Source organism: Prionailurus bengalensis, chromosome E1, assembly GCF_016509475.1.
Source record: "Prionailurus bengalensis isolate Pbe53 chromosome E1, Fcat_Pben_1.1_paternal_pri, whole genome shotgun sequence".
Taxonomy (NCBI): Eukaryota; Metazoa; Chordata; class Mammalia; order Carnivora; family Felidae; genus Prionailurus; species Prionailurus bengalensis.
This window is the reverse complement of record NC_057347.1, coordinates 27434973-27456133: the sequence shown is the minus strand read 5'-3', so window position 1 is coordinate 27456133 and position 21161 is coordinate 27434973. Positions and strand designations below refer to the sequence as shown.

The 21161-nt window shown below is 37.9% G+C and overlaps 1 protein-coding gene across 2 annotated transcripts in view; it reads right to left on the bottom strand.

Moving 5' to 3' along the window:
* Positions 1–20967, bottom strand: part of SKA2 (spindle and kinetochore associated complex subunit 2) — a 47237-nt gene extending 26270 nt beyond the window's left edge. Inside the window, exon 1 of one of the 2 annotated variants that reach the window (XM_043583909.1) lies at positions 20847–20967. In XM_043583909.1, coding sequence (XP_043439844.1) covers positions 20847–20879 — 33 coding nt within the window. In that variant the 5' untranslated portion in view covers positions 20880–20967. The remainder of the gene's footprint in view (positions 1–20846) is intronic. The other variant, XM_043583910.1, reaches the window with a different exon arrangement.
* Positions 20968–21161: the final 194 nt, after the last annotated feature.

Sequence of the window (21161 nt, the reverse complement as noted above, 5' to 3'; positions counted from 1 at the left end):
ATTATATAACAGTCTAAAGCATAATTTTATTTTTTAAAAGATTTTAAAGTAATCTCTACACCCAATGTGGGGCTCAAACTCACAACCCTGAGACCAAGAGTCACATGTTCCACCAACTGAGCCAGCCAGATACCCTTAAAGCATAATTTTAAATAAAAGTTTCTAAAACTTTTAAGTTATCACAGAATTCTAAGAATTATGGGATCTGTGGCTCCAGGGTCACCTCAAGGCAGAATCTTTCAACCTACTGAATGGGAGAAGATATTGCAAAAGACATATCTGATAAAGGGTTAATATCCAAAATATGTAAAGAACTGCCACACCTCAACACCCCCAAAAAACAAATAATCCAATCAAAAAATGGGCAGAAGACATGAACAGATATTTCTCCAAAGATATATAGATGGCCAACAGACACATGAAAAGATGTTCAACATCACTCATCATCAGGGAAATGCAAATCAAAACCACAGTGAGAGATCAGTTCACACCTGTCAGAATAGCTAAAATAAAAAACTCAAGAAACAGCAAGTTTGGTAAGGACATAGAGAAAAAGGAACGCTTATGCAGTCTTGGTGGGAATGCAAACTGGTGCAGCCACTGTGGAAAATAGTATAGAGGTTCCTCAACAAGTTAAAACTAGAACTACCTTACGATCCAGTAATTGCACTACTGAATATTTACCCAAAGAATACAAAACATTAATTCAAGGAGATATATTCACCCCGATGTTTATTGTAGCATTATTTACAATAGCCAAACTATGGAATCAGCCCAAGTGTCCATTGATAAATGAATAAAGAATATGTGATATATATACACATACACACACATACATAATGGATTACTATTGGGCAATTAAAAAGAATGAAATCTAGCCATTTCCAACAATATAGATAGAGCTAGAGAGTATCTAGTGAAATAAGCCAGTCAGAGAAAGACAAATACCATATAATTTCACTCATATGTATTATTTAAGAAACAAAAAAATGAACAAAGGAAAAAGGAAGACAGAGAGAAACCAAAAAACACTTAACCACAGAGAGCAAACAGAGGGGATGTGGGGGGATAGGTGAAATATGTGAAGGGGATTAAGAGTACCCTTATCTTTATGAGCACTGAGTAATATATGGAACTGTTGAATCACTGTATTTTACACCTGAAAGTAATATAAAACTATATGTTAACTACACTGGAACTAAAAAAAAAAAAAAAAAAATCTTTACTCTAGGAGACTTTTAACTTGTTTATGAAATGGAAATTCTTAAACAGATGTGGTGGTTTTTAATTTGATATTTTAGTTCTGCTTAAAGTTTAACCAGCATAATCTCAAAGACCATTTAACAATGTTTTCTTTTCAAGACAGCAGTTTTAGCTATGGCTTCCTGTTATACCTTGAGGTCCACTATTTATTAAAATCATCAAAATGGGGCACCTGGGTGGCTTAGTCGGTTAAGTGTGCAACTCTTGATTTCAGCTCAAGCCATGATCTCTCCATTTGTGAGATGGAGTCCCAAGTCGGGCTCTGTGCTGACAGCATGGAGGCTGCTAGGGATTCTCTCTCTATTTCACTTTCCCTCTCTCAAAATAAATAAATAAACTTTTTAAAAATATAAAATAAAATCATCGAACTGTATCAACAATAAGTGGTTCCTGCTTTTAAGTAACTTACATTTTAATAAGATACCAAAGAGGGTGCTTCCAATCAATGATATGATAAACTCAGCTAAATTTTCAAAACTGTTTGCAAACCACAATTGTTAAACACAGGTATAACTAAAATTTAAATTCTATAAATGTACCACTAAATAAATTATTAAAAATAAATACATACTAAAAAACCATAACTTCCTAGTTATTTTACTATATATTACTATTATATATGCTCTTGAGATCTATCATGTACATAGTGAAAATACTGTATCATGTGCTACTACTGTGCATGTCCTCCCAAATCCACTTTCAATGACATCATGCTGGTAGTTTGAAATCGGTCAAGGTGTAAATATTTACACCAGGGAAACTGGCAATGCTAAAAATCAGGATTTCCCACCTCTTCTTCCCCCTAGCTGCTATGTATACTTACTTCTGCTTTAAAAAGATTTTTTAAAATTCCCACCCCCACCTTGAGTAATGTACCCACATTTCTATTTGAAAAATATTTCAGAAGTTACACAGAATTGTAAACAGACTTTCAAAGACAGGGGGAGGAGGGAATGGGGAGTTATCGTTCAATGGGTACAGAGTTTCAGTTAGGAAAAATGAAGAAGTTCTGGAAATGCATGGTGGTAATGGTTATGCAACAATAAGAATGTACTTAATACCACTGAACTGTAAACTTAAAATTGATAAAATGGTAAATTTTGTTATATATATTTTATCACAATTAAAAACTTTTTAAAAGAAGAAGCTTGAAAGTAGAATGGGAAAACAGCTTGAAAGTAGAATGTAATCCTCTATGAAGAACTGAACAGAATATTTTGTGATAATACACAGGGCAAGTATTTACTCATTAGTGAATCAGTGGGCTAGGGAATAAGCAGGGAACAAAAAAGAAAAGGATACTAATGCAATTGTTCAAGATTCACTGATTTGAACTCTTCATTTTATAAATGAAGAAATAGTCTAGGGGCGCCTGGGTGGCTCAGTGGGTTATCGCCCAACTTTGGCTCAGGTGATGATCTCACAGTTCTGTTTGTGAGTCCGAGCCCCAGGATGGGGATCTCAGCTGTCAGCACAGAGCCTGCTTCAGATCCTCTATCCCCCAATCTCTCTGCCCCTCCCCTGCTCAGGTGCGCACATATGTGTGCTCTCTCTCTCTCAAAAATAAACATTTAAAAATAAAAAAATCTAAGTGATTTGCCTCTAGTTGTATTTTCATTAGTATGTTTTTTAAGCAGTTGAACCAAAGTCTATATGTGATATACATAACATTAAAGCCAATAAAAGTCACATAGATGGGGGACAAATGTAAAGACTTTACCTAAAGTTAAAGTTTAAAGTTTGGGTTTTTTTCAGTTTCAAATCTATCACTGGTTAGCCTATTAAAAAACTCCCTCTGGAGGCACCTGGGTGGCTCAGTTAATTAAGTGTCAGTACTCTTGATTTTGGTTCAGGTCATGATCTCACAGTTCGTGGGCCCCACCCTGACAGCACAGAGCCTGCTTGGGATTCTCTCTCTCCCTCTCTCCGCCCCTGCCCTGCTCGTGCTCACTTGCTCTCTCAAAATAAATAAACTTAAAAATAATAATAAATAAATAAAATAAATTTATAAAAATTCCCTCTGAACACAATCTAGTCGTATGGTCCAGGAAAAAGAAAAGGATTGAGATACATGGTAAAAGTTCTAACCCTGTTATCCCTAACAAGCTATGTGGCCCTAAGTAAGTCTTCCATCTCTCTGGGTCTCTTCTATTAAATGAGAGAGTTGGAAGTCTAAGGTCCCTTTCAACACTATCATTCTATTATTTCATAATTCTACAAATAAACCCTTTTAATTTATCAAAATGTTAAAATTTAGAAGATAAATTTCCTCCTAAGACATTAAAAATCAACATTTGAGTTTCAGATTTAAGGTTTATATTAAGAATTAGCTTCTACTATTTGTTTTCTTCCTAAACAAAGATGAATGTTGCTTCAGTTTCAGCTACATAGTTTCTGCAACCTGCCCATTGTTCTTCCCAAACACCAAAACCCTATAAGCAATATTGCACTACTCAGAGCTATTTACACAGCAGAGACAATATCGATAGGGTTCTAGGATCTGGTCATAAAAGGAAAACTTTTTAGTCACATGGTAGGAAATTTCCTGACCAATTAATATAGTCTCCAAAATTCATTAGTGTCTGATTAATGGAGCAAATTGATACTGCTAAACATCATTCACTAGCCCTTGTCAGTTTTAAATTAGTCTCTTAAAGCCTTGTAAACAGTGAGGTTACTCTTTACACTCCACCTTAGCCAAAAGGCTGAGAAGCAATGTGAGGTTACTCTTTATTTACCTTTAAGTGACGTTATTCTTAGGAACATTATAATATTTAAAATAAAACACTAGTGCTTTAAAGAAAAAACACACAAGACATTCATATTTTCAGAAGCCAGTTTTCTTCTAAATCAGAAACAAAAATAAATGGAAATTTTTATGCCCATCCTGAGAGTGATAAATAAAATATGCAATTTAGCTGGGAAAAGTCCATTGAGATCAATATTAAAGCCCCAAAGACAGCCAAATTACATTCTGCCATTTGAATATCCTTGGAAACAGACTGGGACTGTAAGGAAGATACTTAAAAAATGGAAAAAGGAATAGTTTAGGAAATAACTTTGAATTTTACAATATGCTACAAATTTCATAAACATATAATATTGTTATACTAGTTTTATTATAATTGGCTTAAGGCTTTAAACTAAATGGCACACTGTATTACATACCACTCAACTGCAAGGAGGAAAGAACTGCAGACCAAGTTAAAAAAACTTCCTTTTACAAACAACCTATAGATTCTCACTGCCACAATAGAGCTCCCTTTTAAAAGGACCAGTGCTGTAAAAAAGCAAACACATCTGCTTATGAGTTTGTCTCAACAGCATCAAATCACAGGAAAAGGAAGAAATACGGCAGTCTTGTCTGAGATGAGAGGAGTTGGTAGAGGTACATTCTAGACTCAGTAGCTAGGCTTAAAAATACATTTTACAGGGGCACCTGGGTGGCGCAGTTAAGCGTCCGACTTCAGCCAGGTCACGATCTCGCAGTCCGTGAGTTCGAGCCCCGCGTCAGGCTCTGGGCTGATGGCTCAGAGCCTGGAGCCTGTTTCCGATTCTGTGTCTCCCTCTCTCTCTGCCCCTCCCCCGTTCATGCTCTGTCTCTCTCTGTCCCAAAAATAAATAAATGTTGAAAAAAAAAAATTTAAAAATACATTTTACAGGGGCACCTGGGTAGTGCAGTCAGTTGAGCATCTGACTTCAGCTCGGGTCATGAGCTCATGGTTCATGAGTTCAAGCCCGGCATCAGGCTCTGTGCTGACAGCTCAGAGCCTGGAGCCTGCTTCAGATTCTGTCTCCCTCTCTCTCTCTGCCCCTCCCCCCCACTCACTCTCTCCGTCTCTCTCTCAAAAACAAACATTAAAAATTTTTAAAAAAGAAATACATTTAACTTAGAAACATTATTTAATGGGAGAACTGGGCATTGTAATACTTCCAGATCTAGGTTATATTATCAGCCAAAGAATCCAATATATTTTGTTTTGGGTTGTTTTTTTTTTTCCCCCCAAAGAATCTAATACTTAATGAATGCACCCCTCTCTCCAATGCAGATTTTGAAACACCTTTATCTACCCTCATTTTCTTTTATTCATGGCTCCAGCTTACCATTTCATTTATTATATTATAATCATTTGCTCAGTAGCATCACCACTTGATTTCAAATGTCTTCATGGAAAAAGCCCTGTCTTCCTTTTTATATCCCTGAGTTTTTAATATACAACCAAATGTTCAATGACAAAAAGGAAGATGAAAGAACATTCATTACTTTGAAAGAACAAACAGCGTGGGAACCCAACCACCATCTAAAGACTATTTTAAGAAGAAATATTTGAAGTTCTCAACAAGTTGAGGGCCACCTCTAATGTATACAAAATCACAATTGTTTTTTGTATATTTCTGCTGGAGACTTGATTATCCCGTCTCTTCCAAATAGAACAAACACATGCCAATGCATGTCTAAAACTGATAAGCACTAATATGCACAAGCACCAGGTTGCAGACATGTTATTTCCAGCAAATAGTAACATCAAAGCAGAAGAAAGTGAGCAGAAGCTCCAAGTTCATCAGGTTCTAATATGTAGGCTTATAATGATTACCATTATTATTATTATTATTATTATTATTATTATTACTACTACTGTTATTGTACTACCCTACAATTATTAGGGTAGTACACATACGCAAGCCCTTGCCTATAAAAGATTGGTTTTATCAGTTGAAGGTAGTCTATTTAACTTTTTTAAAGCTTTCAGAATCCTAGATTATTTGTGTTAAGTGTCCTATGGACACATAATGGACTACAGGGCCAGATTTTCAAAATATATTTAACAAACTTGGTTTAGAAAAACAATAGTCCAAAAGATATACCTACAAAAAAATACCTATTTTACCTATGTCTTAATAGTCATAGAATTGAAGGGTGTTTTTCATTTCACATATCTGTCTTCTAATAAATTACAATGAACATATATTACATGCATAAAAATTATTTAAAGCAGTTTTTTTTAGAGAGAGAGCATGCACATGAGCAGGGGAGGGGGCAGAGGGAGAGAGAGAGAGAGGGAGAGAGAGAGAGGGAGAGAGAGAGAGAGAGAGAGAGAGAGAGAGAGAGAGAGAGAATCTTTAAGCAGGCTCCATGCTGAGTGGGGAGCCTAATGCAGGGCTCAATCCTATGACCCTGTGATCATGACCTGAGCCTAAATCAAGACTTGGACACAACCAACTGAGCCACCCAGGTGCCCCAAAAGCAAATTTTTTTTGCGTTTAAGGGCATTCTGTACTAAGTCACTCTTTACTTAAAGATCATTGGGGTGAGGTACCTGGGTGGCACAGTTGGTTGAGCATCCGACTTCAGCTCAGGTCATGATCTCAGTTTGTGAGTTTGAGTCCTGCGTTAGGCTCTGTGCTGACAGCTTGCTCAGAGCCTGGAGCCTGCTTCAGACTCTATGTCTCCCCCTCTCTCTGCCCCTCCCATGTTCATGCTCTGTCTATCTCTCAATAATAAATAAACGTTAAAAAAAAAAATCATTGGGTTGCGGACTTCAAGCTGTATTACAAAGCTGTAATCATCAAGACAGTATGGTACTGGCACAAGAAAAGGCACTCAGATCAATGGAACAGAATAGAGAACCCAGAAATGGACCCACAAACATTTGGCCAACTCATCTTTGACAAAGCAGGAAAGAATATCCAATAGAATAAAGACAGTCTCTTCAGCAAGTGGTGCTGGGAAAACTGGACAATGACATGCAGAAAAATAAACCTGGACCACTTTCTTACACCATACACAAAAATAAACTTAAACCTAAGACAGGAAGCCATAAAAATCCTAGAGGAGAAAGCAGGCAAAAACGTCTTTGACCTGGCCTCAGCAACTTCTTACTCAACAGGTCTCCAGAGGCAAGGGACAACTAAAACAAAAATGAACTCTTGGGACCTCATCAAAATAAAAACTTCTGCACAGCAAAGGAAACAACAAGCAAAACTAAAAGGCAACTGATGGAATGGGAGAGGATATTTACAAACGACATATCAGATAAAGGGTTAGTATCCAAAATCTAGAAAACTTATCAAACTCAACACCCAAAAAGCAAATAATCCAGTGAAGAAATGGGCAAAAGACATGAATAGACACTTCTCCAAAGAAGACATCCAGATGGCCAACTTACACATGAAAAAAATGCTCCACATCACTCATCGTCAGGGGAATACAAATCAAAACCACACTGAGGTACCACCTCACACCTGTCAGAATGGCTAACATTAACCACTCAGGCAACAACAGATGCTGGTGAGGATGCAGAGAAAGAGGATTTCTTTTGCACTGCTGGTGGGAATGCAAACTGGTGCAGCCACTCTGGAAAACAGTATGGAGGTTCCTCAAAAAATTAAAAATAGAACTACCCTACAACCCAGCAAATTGCACTACTAGGTATTTATCCAAGGGATACAGGTATGCTGTTTCAAAGGGACACAAACATTCCAATGTTTATAGCAGCTCTATCAAAAATAGCCAAAGTATGGAAAGAACCCAAATGTCCATTGATGGATGAATGGATAAAGAAAATGTGGTACACACACACACACACACACACACACACACACACAATGGAGTATTACTCAACAATGAAAAAGAATGAAATCCTGCCATTCACAACTACCTGGATGGAACTAGAGGGTATTATGCTAAATGAAATTAGTCAGTCAGAGAAAGACAAATATATGACTTCACTCATATGAGGACTTGAAGATACAAAACAGATGAACATAAGGGAAGGGAAGTAAAAATAATATAAAAACAGGAAGGGGGACAAAAACATAAGAGACTCTTAAATATGGAAAACAGAGGGTACTGGAGGGGTTGGGGGGGGGGATGGGCTAAATGGATAAGGGACATTAAGGAATCTACTCCTGGGGCGCCTGGGTGGCTCAGCCAGTTGAGCATCCAACTTCAGCTCAGGTTATGATCTCACGGTTTGTGGGTCTGAACCCCACATCGGGCTCTGTGCTGACAGCTCAAAGCTTGGAGCCTGTTTTGGATTCTATGTCTCCCTCTCTCTCTCTGACCCTCCACCACTCATGCTGTCTCCCTCTGTCTCAAAAATAAAATAAATAAATAAATAAATAAATAAATAAATAAACATTAAAAAAAAAAAAAAGGAATCTACTCCTGAAATCATTGTTGCCCTATATGCTAACTTGGATGTAAATTAAAAAATAATAATAAATCAAATTAAATGGTAAAAAAAAAATCATCGGGGTTGGGCACCTGGCTAGATCAGTTGGTAGGGTGTGACTCTTGATCTCGGGGTTATAGGTTTGAGCTCCATGTTGGATAGAGATTACTTAAAAATAAAATCTTTATTTAAAAAAAGAAAAGATCATTGGGGTCTCCAATGCCTGTAGAATTGATCCCAACTTTTAGTATAATTTTTCACAAGATGACAATAACATGCTCTTCATCAGTGCCTCACATCTTACAACCTCAGCCACACTGAATTCATCGTGCCAAATATCCACGCTGTTTTTTAAAATCACTGATTTCTGGGGTGCCTGGGTGGCTCAGTCATTCAAGCGTCCAACTCCTGATTTCAAGTGTAACTTGGCTGGAATCTGGTGCTCTAGGTTAGGCTGAGTTTGGTGGCTCTCATTGCAGTTCTATTGCCAGGTGTCTCTCATACTCTTTGAACCAGAAGATAATTCTTCTCATGGAGATAACAGGGTTAGCAGAAATACACAAAGTCTTTCAAATTCAGAGTTGGCACACTGTCCACTCTATCCATATGTCACTGGCCACAGCACATCCAGAAGCAGGGAAATGTACTTTGCCCATCACAGGTACAATCTTCCAGTTACAAAATAAGTAAGTCAGGGGTATGTAATGTACAGTATGGTGACTATAGTTAATATTGTATCGTATGTTCTAAAGTTGATGAGAGTAGATCTTAAAGCCTTGTGAAAAATTTAAATAAGTAAAAAAAGTAGAAAAATATATAACTATGTGTGGTAATGGAGTTTAGACTTAGTGTGATCATTTCACAATATATACACATACTGAATCACTATTTTGTACATCTGAAGTTAATATAATGATATATGCCAATTATATCTCAACAAAAACCACAATAGAATATGGATCCACAGAAGAGTAAAGAATTGGGGTGAATCATTCACTTTACTAGAATACTACTATTTTCTTTGGGGGAAAGAAAAAACCAGAGTAGGTCACTGTGGTACATGTAAATGATAGACATGGTATTATTACAAGAATATTCAGATAAACATTCCTTTCGGTTATTTTTTTTACACTTCTTGTTTATGCTATCTTACATGAAATAAACAGGGCAATGAAGCATGTAGAACACAAAAATCAATACACAATGACAGAATCAGAAGTTAAATTTCAAAAAAAAAAGTTAAATTTCCCTATAGTTTACCCAAAACCTGAAATGTGTGTATATAAAGATTTTTTTAATAAAAGAACATATGTTCATGATTACCACAGAACATAAATATATAAAATGTTTAGGAACATAATAAAGAAAAACAGTGTGGTAGAAGTTTTCAACTTAAATTAGCTACAATATTGATATAATGGGTTCTTCACCTCAACCTTACTGCTCCCCTTCTCAACACTGCTGACCCACTGGTAGTTTCCCCCAGTCGGGTAACACCTCTCATCTCTAGCCTTTCACATGCACTGCTTCCTTTGCCTGGAACATTTACCGTTTCCTTCACTGGCTAATACCAGCTCATCGTTGAAGTCTCAGATTAAATTTCACCTCTAACAAGAAGCCTTCCCCAGATTAAGTGCCTCTTTTCTTTTCTTTTTTTTTTTTTAATAAATTTTCTCCTCTGCTTTCTTTCCTTTTTTTTTTTTTTAATTTTATTTATTTATGTAATCTCTACAACCAACAACGTGGAGCTCAAACTCACACCCCCAAGATTAAGTGTTGCAGGCTCCTCTGACTGAGACAGCCAGGTGCCCTTAGGTACCTCCTTCCAATGTGCCCCCCATAGAACCTGGTATTTACTTGTCCCATCATGGCATCTGTCTCAATGTATTTAATTTCTCTGTCTCTCAGATAAGTTTCATAACATGTTAATATGTTATACTTTAGTACTAGCCTGCCCTAGTAACACTTACTGAAAGTATGAAGTACTATCATTTACAATTAGGCAGATTAAGTGGAGAAAGGAGGAATTTATAAAAGTTACAAAACTCTCACATTTCCTAACAAAAATAAATTGTTCTAATAATGTAGGCATATTTTACAATCAGTCACTACATGAAAATCTTTTTTTTTTAAGTTTTTATTTAAGTAATCTCTGCACGCAAAATGGGGCTCAATCATCAAGACTCACCCATTCCTGGGACTGAGCCAGCCAGCCACTCCTTACTAAATGAAAATCTTAGCAAAAACTGAGATTATTTCCTCATTGATAAAATGAGAACAAAAACATTGAGTCAAAGAATCAAGGATTGACTTATTCAAAGTTTTAAAGTGTTACATACTGGGGCACCTGGGTGGCTCAGTCGGCTGAACATCCAACTTCGGTTCACGTCATGATCTCTAATTCGTGAGTTCGAGCCCCACATCAGGCTCGCTGCTGTCAGCACAGAGCCTGCTTTGGATCCTCTGTCTCTCTCTCTCTTTATCTCTCTCTCTCTGCCCCTCCCCTGCTTGCGTGCCCAAGCTCACTTACACTGTCTCTCTCGAAAATAAACTTTTTTTAAAAAAAAAGAAATCTTTAAAAAAATAAAAAACAAATAAATACATAAATAAAATGTTATATATTGAATTCTCTCACTCTCCCTTTTTCTCTGCTCCTCCTGCTCTCTCTTTTTCTCTCTCTCTAAATGAATAAACTTGAAAAAAGTTCTAAAATGTTATATATTGAGACAAATTAGAAGTATAACCTTTTTAAAATCTAATTGAAGGGGCGCCTGGGTGGCTCAGTTAAGCATCAATTAATGCTTAATCATTAATCAATTAATGCTCAATTAAGCATCCTACTCTTGATCACAGCTCAAGTTATGATTTCACAGTTCATGGGTTCAAGAGCCAAGTTGGGCTCTGAGCTGACATCAAAGAGCCTGCTTGGGATTCTCTCTCTCTCTCTCTCTCTCTCTCTCTCTCAAAATACATAAACTTAAAAAAAAAAAAAAAGCCTAATTAAGAATAAATTTGGTGGCTCCTGGGTGGCTCAGTCAGTTAAGTGTCCAGCTTCTACTCAGGTCATGATATCTCACCATTCAAGGTCATGATCTTGCGGTTCACGGGTTCGAGCCCCATGCCAGGCTCTGTGCTGACAGCTCAGAGCCTGGAGCCTGCTTCGGATTCTGTGTCTCCCTCTCTCTCAAAAATAAATAAACAAAAAAATGTTTTTTTAAAGAATAAATTTAATTATCAGAGATATTAATATTGAAACTTTGTATTATATTTGGGTAACAAATGTAAGATTTTTTTGTTTTAAAACTTTTACTTTGCTCCAAGGAAGAAGAAAACTTCCCACTTGATTTTAAATGGGTTCATATGTATGGCCTCTCATACCCTATTCTTTAAATCAAAGATGTGTTCACATCAAAAATACAGTTTAAGAGGCATCTGAGTGGCTCAGTTGGTTAAGAGCCCAACTCTAGATTTCAGCTCAGTCATGATCTCGCCATTCATGAGTTCAAGTCATGCATTGGGTGAACTCAACTGAGCTTGAGCCCAGCTTCAGGTGAGCTTGAGCCCTGCTTCAGGTGAACATGAGTCCCACTTAGGGTGAGCCCCACTTCTCTTTCTCGCTCTCTCTCCCTCTGCCCCTCATGGGATTCTGTCTTTCCCTCTCTCTCTGCCCCTTGCTCACTTTCACCCTCTCTCTCTCAAAAACAAACAAACAAACAAACAAAAAATGGGGATGCCTGGTGGCTCAGTTGGTTAAGCGTCTGACTTTGGCTCAGGTCATGATCTCATGGCTCATGGGTTCCAGCCCCATGTCAGGCTCTGTGCTGACAGTTCAGAGCCTGGAGCCTGCTTCAGATTCAGATTCTGTGTCTCTGTCTCTGTCTGCCCCTACCCTGCTTGCTCTCTCTCTCTCTCAAAAATAAATAAAAACATTAAAATAAAATTTTTTAATGAATAAACATTTTAAATGAATGAATGAATGAATGAATGAATGCCAAAGAAGAAAACAGCCACAATGGAGGCAAGGGAGGTAACTCAAAGACTTTATATACAAAATTTGGGAATAAAATGGTTTTATCAAAAACAGTCATGTTCTTCATCCCCTACCAAATGATGTCCAAATGATGCCTAATAATATCTCAACTATCTTTCTTCCCTCTTGCATCCATTCTTCCAGCTTTTAAGGACATTTGTTTAACAAATAGCTTACTTTTTTCTGAAATTCAATTTATTTGCAATACACATTATAACAGTTTTGGTCTATTTTTATGATCTAGAGCACTAATAGAAGTCACACTCCACAGGTTATGAAAAACTTATAAACAAGATCTATACACTGAAAACTAAAAAACACTGTTGAGAATTATTTTTTAGAGAATGAGAGAGAGAGAGAGAGAGAGAGAGAGAGAGAGAGAGCACGTGCAGGTGCAAACAGGGGAGGTGCAGAGGGAGACGAAGAGCAAGATTCCCAAGCAGGCTCTGCACTGGCAGTGCAGAGCCCAACCAGGCTCAATCTCATGACCATGAGTTCATGACCTGACCCAAAATCAGGAGTCAGATAGATGCCCAACTGACCAAGTCAACCAGGTACCCCAGAGAGAAATTTTAAAAGACCTAATAAATGGAGGGGCGCCTGGGTGGCGCAGTCAGTTAAGCGTCCGACTTCAGCCAGGTCACGATCTCGCAGTCCGTGAGTTCGAGCCCCGCGTCAGGCTCTGGGCTGATGGCTCAGAGCCTGGAGCCTGTTTCCGATTCTGTGTCTCCCTCTCTTTCTGCCCCTCCCCTGTTCATGCTCTGTCTCTCTCTGTCCCAAAAATAAATAAACGTTGAAAAAAAAAAAAAAGATCTAATAAATGGAGAGATAATGTTAATTAATCAGAAAATTCATTATTCTTAAAATATCAAATCTCCCCAAATTATTCTTTAAATTCAACATAATCAAAATCCCAGCAGGCTTTTTTGGTAGAAATTGACAAAAAACAAAACAAAACAAAACAAAAAACTTATTTGAAATGCAAAATAATTTAAAATTTTTAGAAAACAAGAGCAAAGTCTGAGGCATTATATTAGATGATTTCAAGACTTACTATAAAGCTACAGCAATCATGACAGTATGATATGACATTAAGGAACAAAATAGTTCAAAAATAAGTAAACCAACCCATACACACTTGTTCAACTGATTTATTACAAAGGAGCTAAGGTAATTCAATGGAGAAATGATAATCTTTTCAACAAAGAACAAGGGAATATCCATATGGAAAAATAAATAAATAAAAAGAACTTCTACTCTCACTTTATACCACATACAAAAATTAACTCTAAATGGACAGAGATCTAAATGTGAAACCTAGGGGCACCTGGATGGCTCAGTTGGTTAAATGTCCCGCTCTTCACTTTGGCTCAGGTCACGATCTCACAGTTTGTGGGTTCAAGCCCCATATCCTGCTCTGTGCTGACAGTGTGGAGGCTGCTTGGGATTCTATCTCAGTTCCTTACTGCCCATCCCCCACTCAGGAACTCTGTCTCTCTCTCTCTCTCAAAATAAACTTTTAAAAAAAGTAAATAGGAGCACCGGGGTGGCTCAGTCGGTTAAGCGTCTGACTTCGGCTCAGGTCATGATCTTATGGCTTGTGTGTTCGAGCCCCATGTTGGGCCCTGTGCTGACAGCTCAGAGCCTGGAGCCTGCTTTGGATTCTGTGTCTCCTTCTCTCTCTGCCCCTCCCCCACTCACACTCTGTCTCTCTCTCTTTCTCTCAAAAAGACAGGTAAACATTAATAAATAAATACAAATAGTTAAATGTAAAAACTAAAACTACAGATATAAAAGAAACATTTGTGACCTTGAGTTAGGCAAAGATTTGTGAGATAGAACACAGAAATCATAATCCATAGAAGAATAAATGTGTAAATTGGACTTCATCAAAATTTTTTATGTGAGAGGGTAAATAACAGAGAAAATTAAAGGGCTCTCATAATAATTAAAAAGACAAACATTTCAATTTGAAAACTGATTCAAAAATTTCAACAGATATTTCACTAGAGAAGACATATCAACTGCAAACAAGCACATGAAAAGATGTCCAATATCATTAGCCATTCTGGAAATGCAAATTTAAACTAATGAGATACCACTACACAACTACTAGAATAGCTAAAATGAAGAAGACTGACAATACAAAGATACCAAATGTTGGTAAAGATGTGGTGAAACTGGAACCCTAAATCACAGCTTTGGTAAAGATTTCAGCAATTTCTTATGAGATGAAGCATATATTTTATCACACTACCCCAGAGAAACAAAAACATTACATCCAAACATTACAAAAAACATTATGTCCAAAGACTTATACCACAATGTATAAATACCACAACAACTTTATTCATAATAGGCAAAACCTACAAACATCCCAAAATCCATAATCTAGTAAATGGATAAACAATTTGTAAGTCTACAGCAATGGAATACTATGCAGCAATGAAAATGATCCAACTACTAATATGTACAACAACATGGATGAATCTTATTGTGTTAAGTGCAAGAAGCCAGGCACAAAAAACTGCAAGTTATAAATGATTCAATTTATGTGAACTTCTAGAAGAGGCAAAACTAGAGATCAATGATTGTCAGAAAGTTTGAGGGGAGGAGGTTGACTACAAAGGGGCAGGAAACGTTAGGTGATAGAAATGTTCTTTCTATACTATGTCTGTGGTGGTGGTTACATGACTGTTCACATTTGTCAAAACTCATCAAATTGTACAACTAAATTTGGTAAGTTTTATTGTATGTAAGTTATATCTCAAAATCAATTACAAAAAAGTAATGAATATATACTTTATTATATTTCATTATTACAAAAAAGAACTTTAAAACAAGCATTCTTAAGTTTTAAATTCAAGTACAAACTACATAGTACACAAAATTAATACCAAATAAGATTCGGGGCAAGTTATCATATGAAATATACAGCAGAGATTGTTTTCATCACTTACTAATTCACCTTAAAACTCAAAAAAAAAAAAAGATTTGCCAGAACCTATCCAAATCTGTGATAGAAAGAAGCAAAATACAAAGCACTACTCATTTAAACAAGCCATAACAACTCTAGCTATAATAAGTATTATGTCAGTGTGTTTCATAATGCATTATGACAGTGAGCTTTTAGTTAAAAAAATTTTTTTTCTTCAAGTTATGACTTTCTAAAACATACACTTTGGGTAATAAAATTATATACTTTTTAGTAACAAAGGTTGTAATAAATTACTCACAGATAATGAAGAAAGATGTAAGGCAAGAATCAAAATTCTGGTGTGCATTCTGCTTTCAGATGCTTTGACAATACTATTGCACTGCTAGCTGTAAAGTACAGTAGTGCAATAAAGTCAGAGCATTCGTTAGCAGAAATTGGTAGGAAAGGAACACAAAAGCATCTTGCATCAGTTGAAGCTTCAGTGTGAAAAGAATTTAAAGAAGGGCTGCCATTTTGTACAGAAGACACCCCAAACCTAAGAATATGTATATCAATGTTAAAAAGAATTGAATTTAAATATCAAAATACTAGTTTTCTGATGACTGACCTATGATTAATATTCAACAGAAATCTGTAGAAAGGAATTGTGTAAATACGTCCTAAGCTTTAGAAGTTATTAACGTGGGTATTGTTGAAACGTTAGGACTGGTATTAACAAAACCAGTTATAATTACTACCAAAGCAAAGTTGTGGAAAAGATTACTGTTCTTGAGACCTGTTGGTTAGCTCCCCACAGCAAATGATTAAGAATATCAGAGAAAACAGGGGCACCTGGGTGGCTCAATCAGTTGAGCGTCCAGCTTTTAACTTTGGCTTGGGTCATGATCTCACTGTGGGTTCAAAGCCACATTGGGCTTTGTGCTGGCAGTGTGGAGCCTGCTTGGGAGTCTCTCTTTCTCCCTCTCTCTGCCCCAGTCCTGCTCATGTGCTCTCTCTCTCTCTAAATAAACAAACAAACAAACTTAAAAAAAAAGAATATCAGAGAAAACAAATGAAAAGTAAAATAAGTTTCTCAATCTCTAAATACCCAATCTATGTTTCTTGAATCTAAACTACATTACATACTAAAAAGCTATAACTGGAGTGCCTAGGTGGCTCAGTCAGTTAAGCGGCCAACTTCAGCTCAGGTCATGATCTCGTGATCCATGAGTTCGAGCCCCGTGTCGGGCTCTGTGCTGACAACTCAGAGCCTGGAGCCTATTTCAGATTCTGTGTCTCCCTCTCTCTGACCCTCCCCTGTTCATGCTCTGTCTCTCTCTGTCTGAAAAATAAATAAACGTTAAAAAAAATTTTTTTTTAATAAAAAAAAAAGAAATAAAAAGTTATAACCATCTTATGGCTTTTTATCTCAAGAGTTTACAGATTTCCAGAGAATTAACGTCTCCTAAACAAGACTTCCTAATAGAATACTATGGAAGGGGATTTTAAAATTTCAGTTAACCCCTGGGGCGCCTGGGTGGCTCAGCCAGTTAAGCATCTGAATCTTAATTTCAGCTTAAGTCATGATCTCACAGTTCATGGAATCAAGCCTGGAGTTGGGCTGCACCCTGAAAGCACAGAGCCTGTTGGCAATTCTCTTTCTCTTTCTCTCTCTCTCTCTCTCTCTCTCTCTCTCTCTCTTTCTCTGCCCCTTCCCCACTTGTGCACATGTACACACATGCTCTTTCTAAAGCAATAAATAAACTTTAAAAAATATATAAATAGGGCCATCTGGGTGGCTCAGTCAGTTGAGTGTCCAACTCTTGATTTCAGCTCAGGTCATGAGCCTGGGGTCATGGGATCAAGCCTGTCAGGTTCTATGCTGAGCATGGAGCATGTTTGAGATTTTCTCTCTCTTTCTCCCCACCCCCTCTGCCCCTCTCCCCTGCACTCTCTGTCCGTAAAATTAAAAATAACGTATTTTTATAAATCAATCAATCAATAAATAAAATTTCAGTTAACCCTAAAGATCTTAAATACAGGAAATCATCTCCATTTCCTTCCAACAGAAAAATCAAGGAGAAAATAATATATGGTACAGGAGGAGGTTCTGAAATTTTAAGGATCCGGTCTTCTTGGATTCAAGCCAATTATCACCATCCTAACCTTTTAACTGGTAAGACACCATTCAAAAGTCAGATGTAAGCCCAGAAATAGAAATATTATGATAGTATAACATTGTACTTTTGTGCACAATCACTTGTGGTACCACAAAAGAACAGTGGACAAATATCACTCAATCAGTACGTGAAAGGGAAAAAGAGAACAAAGATAACACTACAATGAGTTTATTCCCCCATTAATAATGTTGATTGATGCAAAAATACTTTCCATTTTCACTAATCGTTCTTTAAATCAGCTACTTGGTTAGACTGAAACTCCTAATTTGAGTTAGAAATGAACTCAAATTCAGGACAACTGGAACATGAATGACTAGACCTCAAATCCTAGGCCATACAACTCACGTATTAGAACAGTTCAACTCTGCTAGCCAAGGATCAAGTTTTAAGGAAAGTATTCATAAATAAATAAATAGAAGTATTTAAGAGTGAAATGTTTAATTTTCTGAATTAGAAATTAATCCAAATGAGAAAAATATGAAATATTTTTAAAATAAGAGGATCAGGCTATCTACAAAGTGAGAATACTTTATTTTCAAAATTCAATAATACGCATTCTCTCTCACTTACTAAATTTTCTTTTCTTTTTATAATTTTTTTTAATATTTATTTTTTGAAAGAGAAAGAGTGAGTGGGGGAGGGGCAGAGAGAGAGGGAGATACAGAATCTGAAGCAGGCTCCAGGCTCCTTCGCTGTCAGCACAGAGCCAGAGGTGGGGCTCCAACCCAGAACCATTAGATCATGACCTGAGCCAAACTCAGGTGGCTCAAACCTGAGCCACCCAGGGGCCCCTGATTTAATAAATTTTCAAAATTAGTTCCTCAACAAATCCTTTATTCAAGTAAGGTAGAACCAAAACTCAGAGGATTGTACAGGAAATCATTTCTTTCTAATCTTAGAAAATAAACCAGTTCATAGATATAGCACATGGCAAATCTGGAGATGCACCATCTTTTACTATTCAATCAATAAAAAGCAGTGATAACAAAACTGTAATAGTTCAAATACATTTTTTAAACTCTAACGATTATGGAAACAAACTAATAACTGGAAGTGGGGGGAGGGGAAGGCTACCACTAGGTTACTTGCAAGTAATTTAAGAAGACCTGCTTTCTCCTCTTCACCTCTTAAAAAGAATTTTTAAAAACTACCCAATCATTCAAACACTTACAAGTTTAAGAGCCTGGCTACCTCAAAGTTTTCTAAAGCCTACTTTTTTCAAGATGTACACTTAATCATTTTCCCCTTAAATTGTGTTCAATCTAAACATTTAAAAAGGAAAAAGAGGGGGCGCCCGGGTGGCTCAGTGGGATAAGCGTCGGACTTCAGCTGAAGTCACGATGTCACAGTTTGAGAGTTAGAGCCCCATGTGCTGACAGCTCGGAGCCTGGAGCCTGCTTGGGATTCTGTCTCCCTCCCTCTCTGCCCCTCCCCCGATCATTCTCTGTCTCTTTCTCTGTCTCTTTCTCTCTCTCTCTCTCTCTCTCTCTCGCTCTCAAAAAAAAAAAAAAAAAAATTAAATAAATAAAAATTGTGTTCAATCTAAAAAAAAAAAGTCCTGTGAGAATACTGACTCTCATGCAGTCAAAAAAACCTTAATTGGTACCTCAAAAATAAACAGTCAACTTAAGGGGGGAGGAAAACTGTTAAAAGCAGAATTAGTATCATTTAGCATCTTACAATTAGGCAGAAATCTCCATCTGGAGGGAGAAATTCAGAACGGGTAAAAGGGCAAGATGGTGTTAAACATTTATGCCGGTTGACAGAATCAAACTAGGATACTTGACATATTTTTGGTTCTTCTGTTGGTTTAAAGGCATTTCATGATTTAAAAAAACCAAAACTGAACTGAAAGTTCATTATTACAGGTTTGGAAAGCGGCAAAAACTTCCTTCTTCACTGCCATTCCCTCCCACCCCATTTCCCCCTACTCCCACAAAGAAAATTATAACTCAAAATTGTTAGAATCAACTGGAAAACTTCAAGTCGAATTTGTATGGGAGAGCCGCTACAATTCATTAATACATCAGGAGAAAATAATAAGATGTATCAAGCTCTCACGTTTTCTGGAGGTGGGAATCAGGGTATGGTACTCAGTTTCTTCCAGGATCACTACAAGTGTAGATGCTAAATGACCTAAGGTTCAACTTGGAGAGAGCAACGCTGACACAAATGATATCTAAATTGTAAGGCCAGGGTATGGGAGGGCGGGGGAGGGGGGACGGGCGGTTTGAGACGGAGAGGAAAGATTTGAGCTTTTTGAATTAATTGTTATTTTTCTTTAACAAAAAACCGACAGGAGCTCAATGGTGGGCGCGTCCTCCAAATTCCTCATTTTAAAGAAAGCCAGCCCAATTCAAACATAGTAATGCAGGGAGGGGGTAAGGACTGAAGATAGAACAAGGGGAACTAAGAAGAAAAAAGCGCGGGCGATCTAGCTGGTAGTCTAAGAATGGGAGAGAGGGAATAAAGAGAACAAGTCGGTAAAGGATCCATAGAAAAAAACTAGGACAGCCCTTCAGCTTGGCGCCCCGGAGCAGGCCAAGCAGCCGCCTGAATCCTTTCCAATTATTCGCCCGCGCCCCCTACTTTCATAAATGAATGAAACTCGGCAACTCGAAAGCAGGGTACCTTCCTTGTCCCAATTCCTCCCGCGCTCCAAGAAAGGAGCTCGAGGTTCAGGTCCCCATCGCTCACACCTTCCCCCCACCCAAGGGCTACCACCTTCGATCCAAACATATGTTGGCCTTGGAGCTTCCTCGACCGCTAAGAAGTTGTGCACGCGAGTCTAGAACCTTTCTCAGACTTTCTCAACCCGCCTTGAAGAACGTGAACGGCTCTGCCCTAATGGGATTTCTCTCCGCCCCCCTCGGTTTATTCCCCACCTCACCTTCCATCCCCCTTTCTTTGAGTGTGAACGACCTCTCCCCTTCTTGGAGCGGTTAGGGTCTTTTGGGGAGAAATGCAAAAAACGCTGCCTGCACAAGCCACAGTTCCTTGAGGGGCGGAAAGGTTAGGGCACGGAACAAGGAATTCCAAAGGCCCAGCTACCTCAGCATCTCCCGCCATTTCCCTCACGAGTTTCCCGGATGTAACCCCTTCCCCCGCGGCGGTTAAAAGAGACCAGGCGGCTGCAACTCCCTTCGATACAAGAGGAGGGAACTTGAATCTGGTCCAGCTTCTGCCGCCCAGGGTTTCAGGCGACTCGAAATTGCATCCCACCTTGGAGGCCATCCGAGAGAAATAAGCTACCCAGTAGATCTCCTTTACTTTACACTCACCATCAGTTCCAGCTTATCGACCTCCGCCTCCATGTTGAATAGTTGACATTCCTCAGACCGCGGCAGTGCTTAAGCCGCAAACCGTGCTAGCACTGAGAGTGCCTATTGGACAGCTGTCACTCAACGTCTCACACTCATTGGTTCCCCTGCTTCACTGGCGCCCGCCCATTGGCGACTAAGTAACGCCCCTCCACATGAAACACCCTCTCCAGTTGGACAAAGACACAAAACGCCGCAGGAGGATTGGCTGCTGTATATATATATTTTTTCCATTGGCTGCACGCTCATCTCTACTTTCAATTTCATAGATAGGGC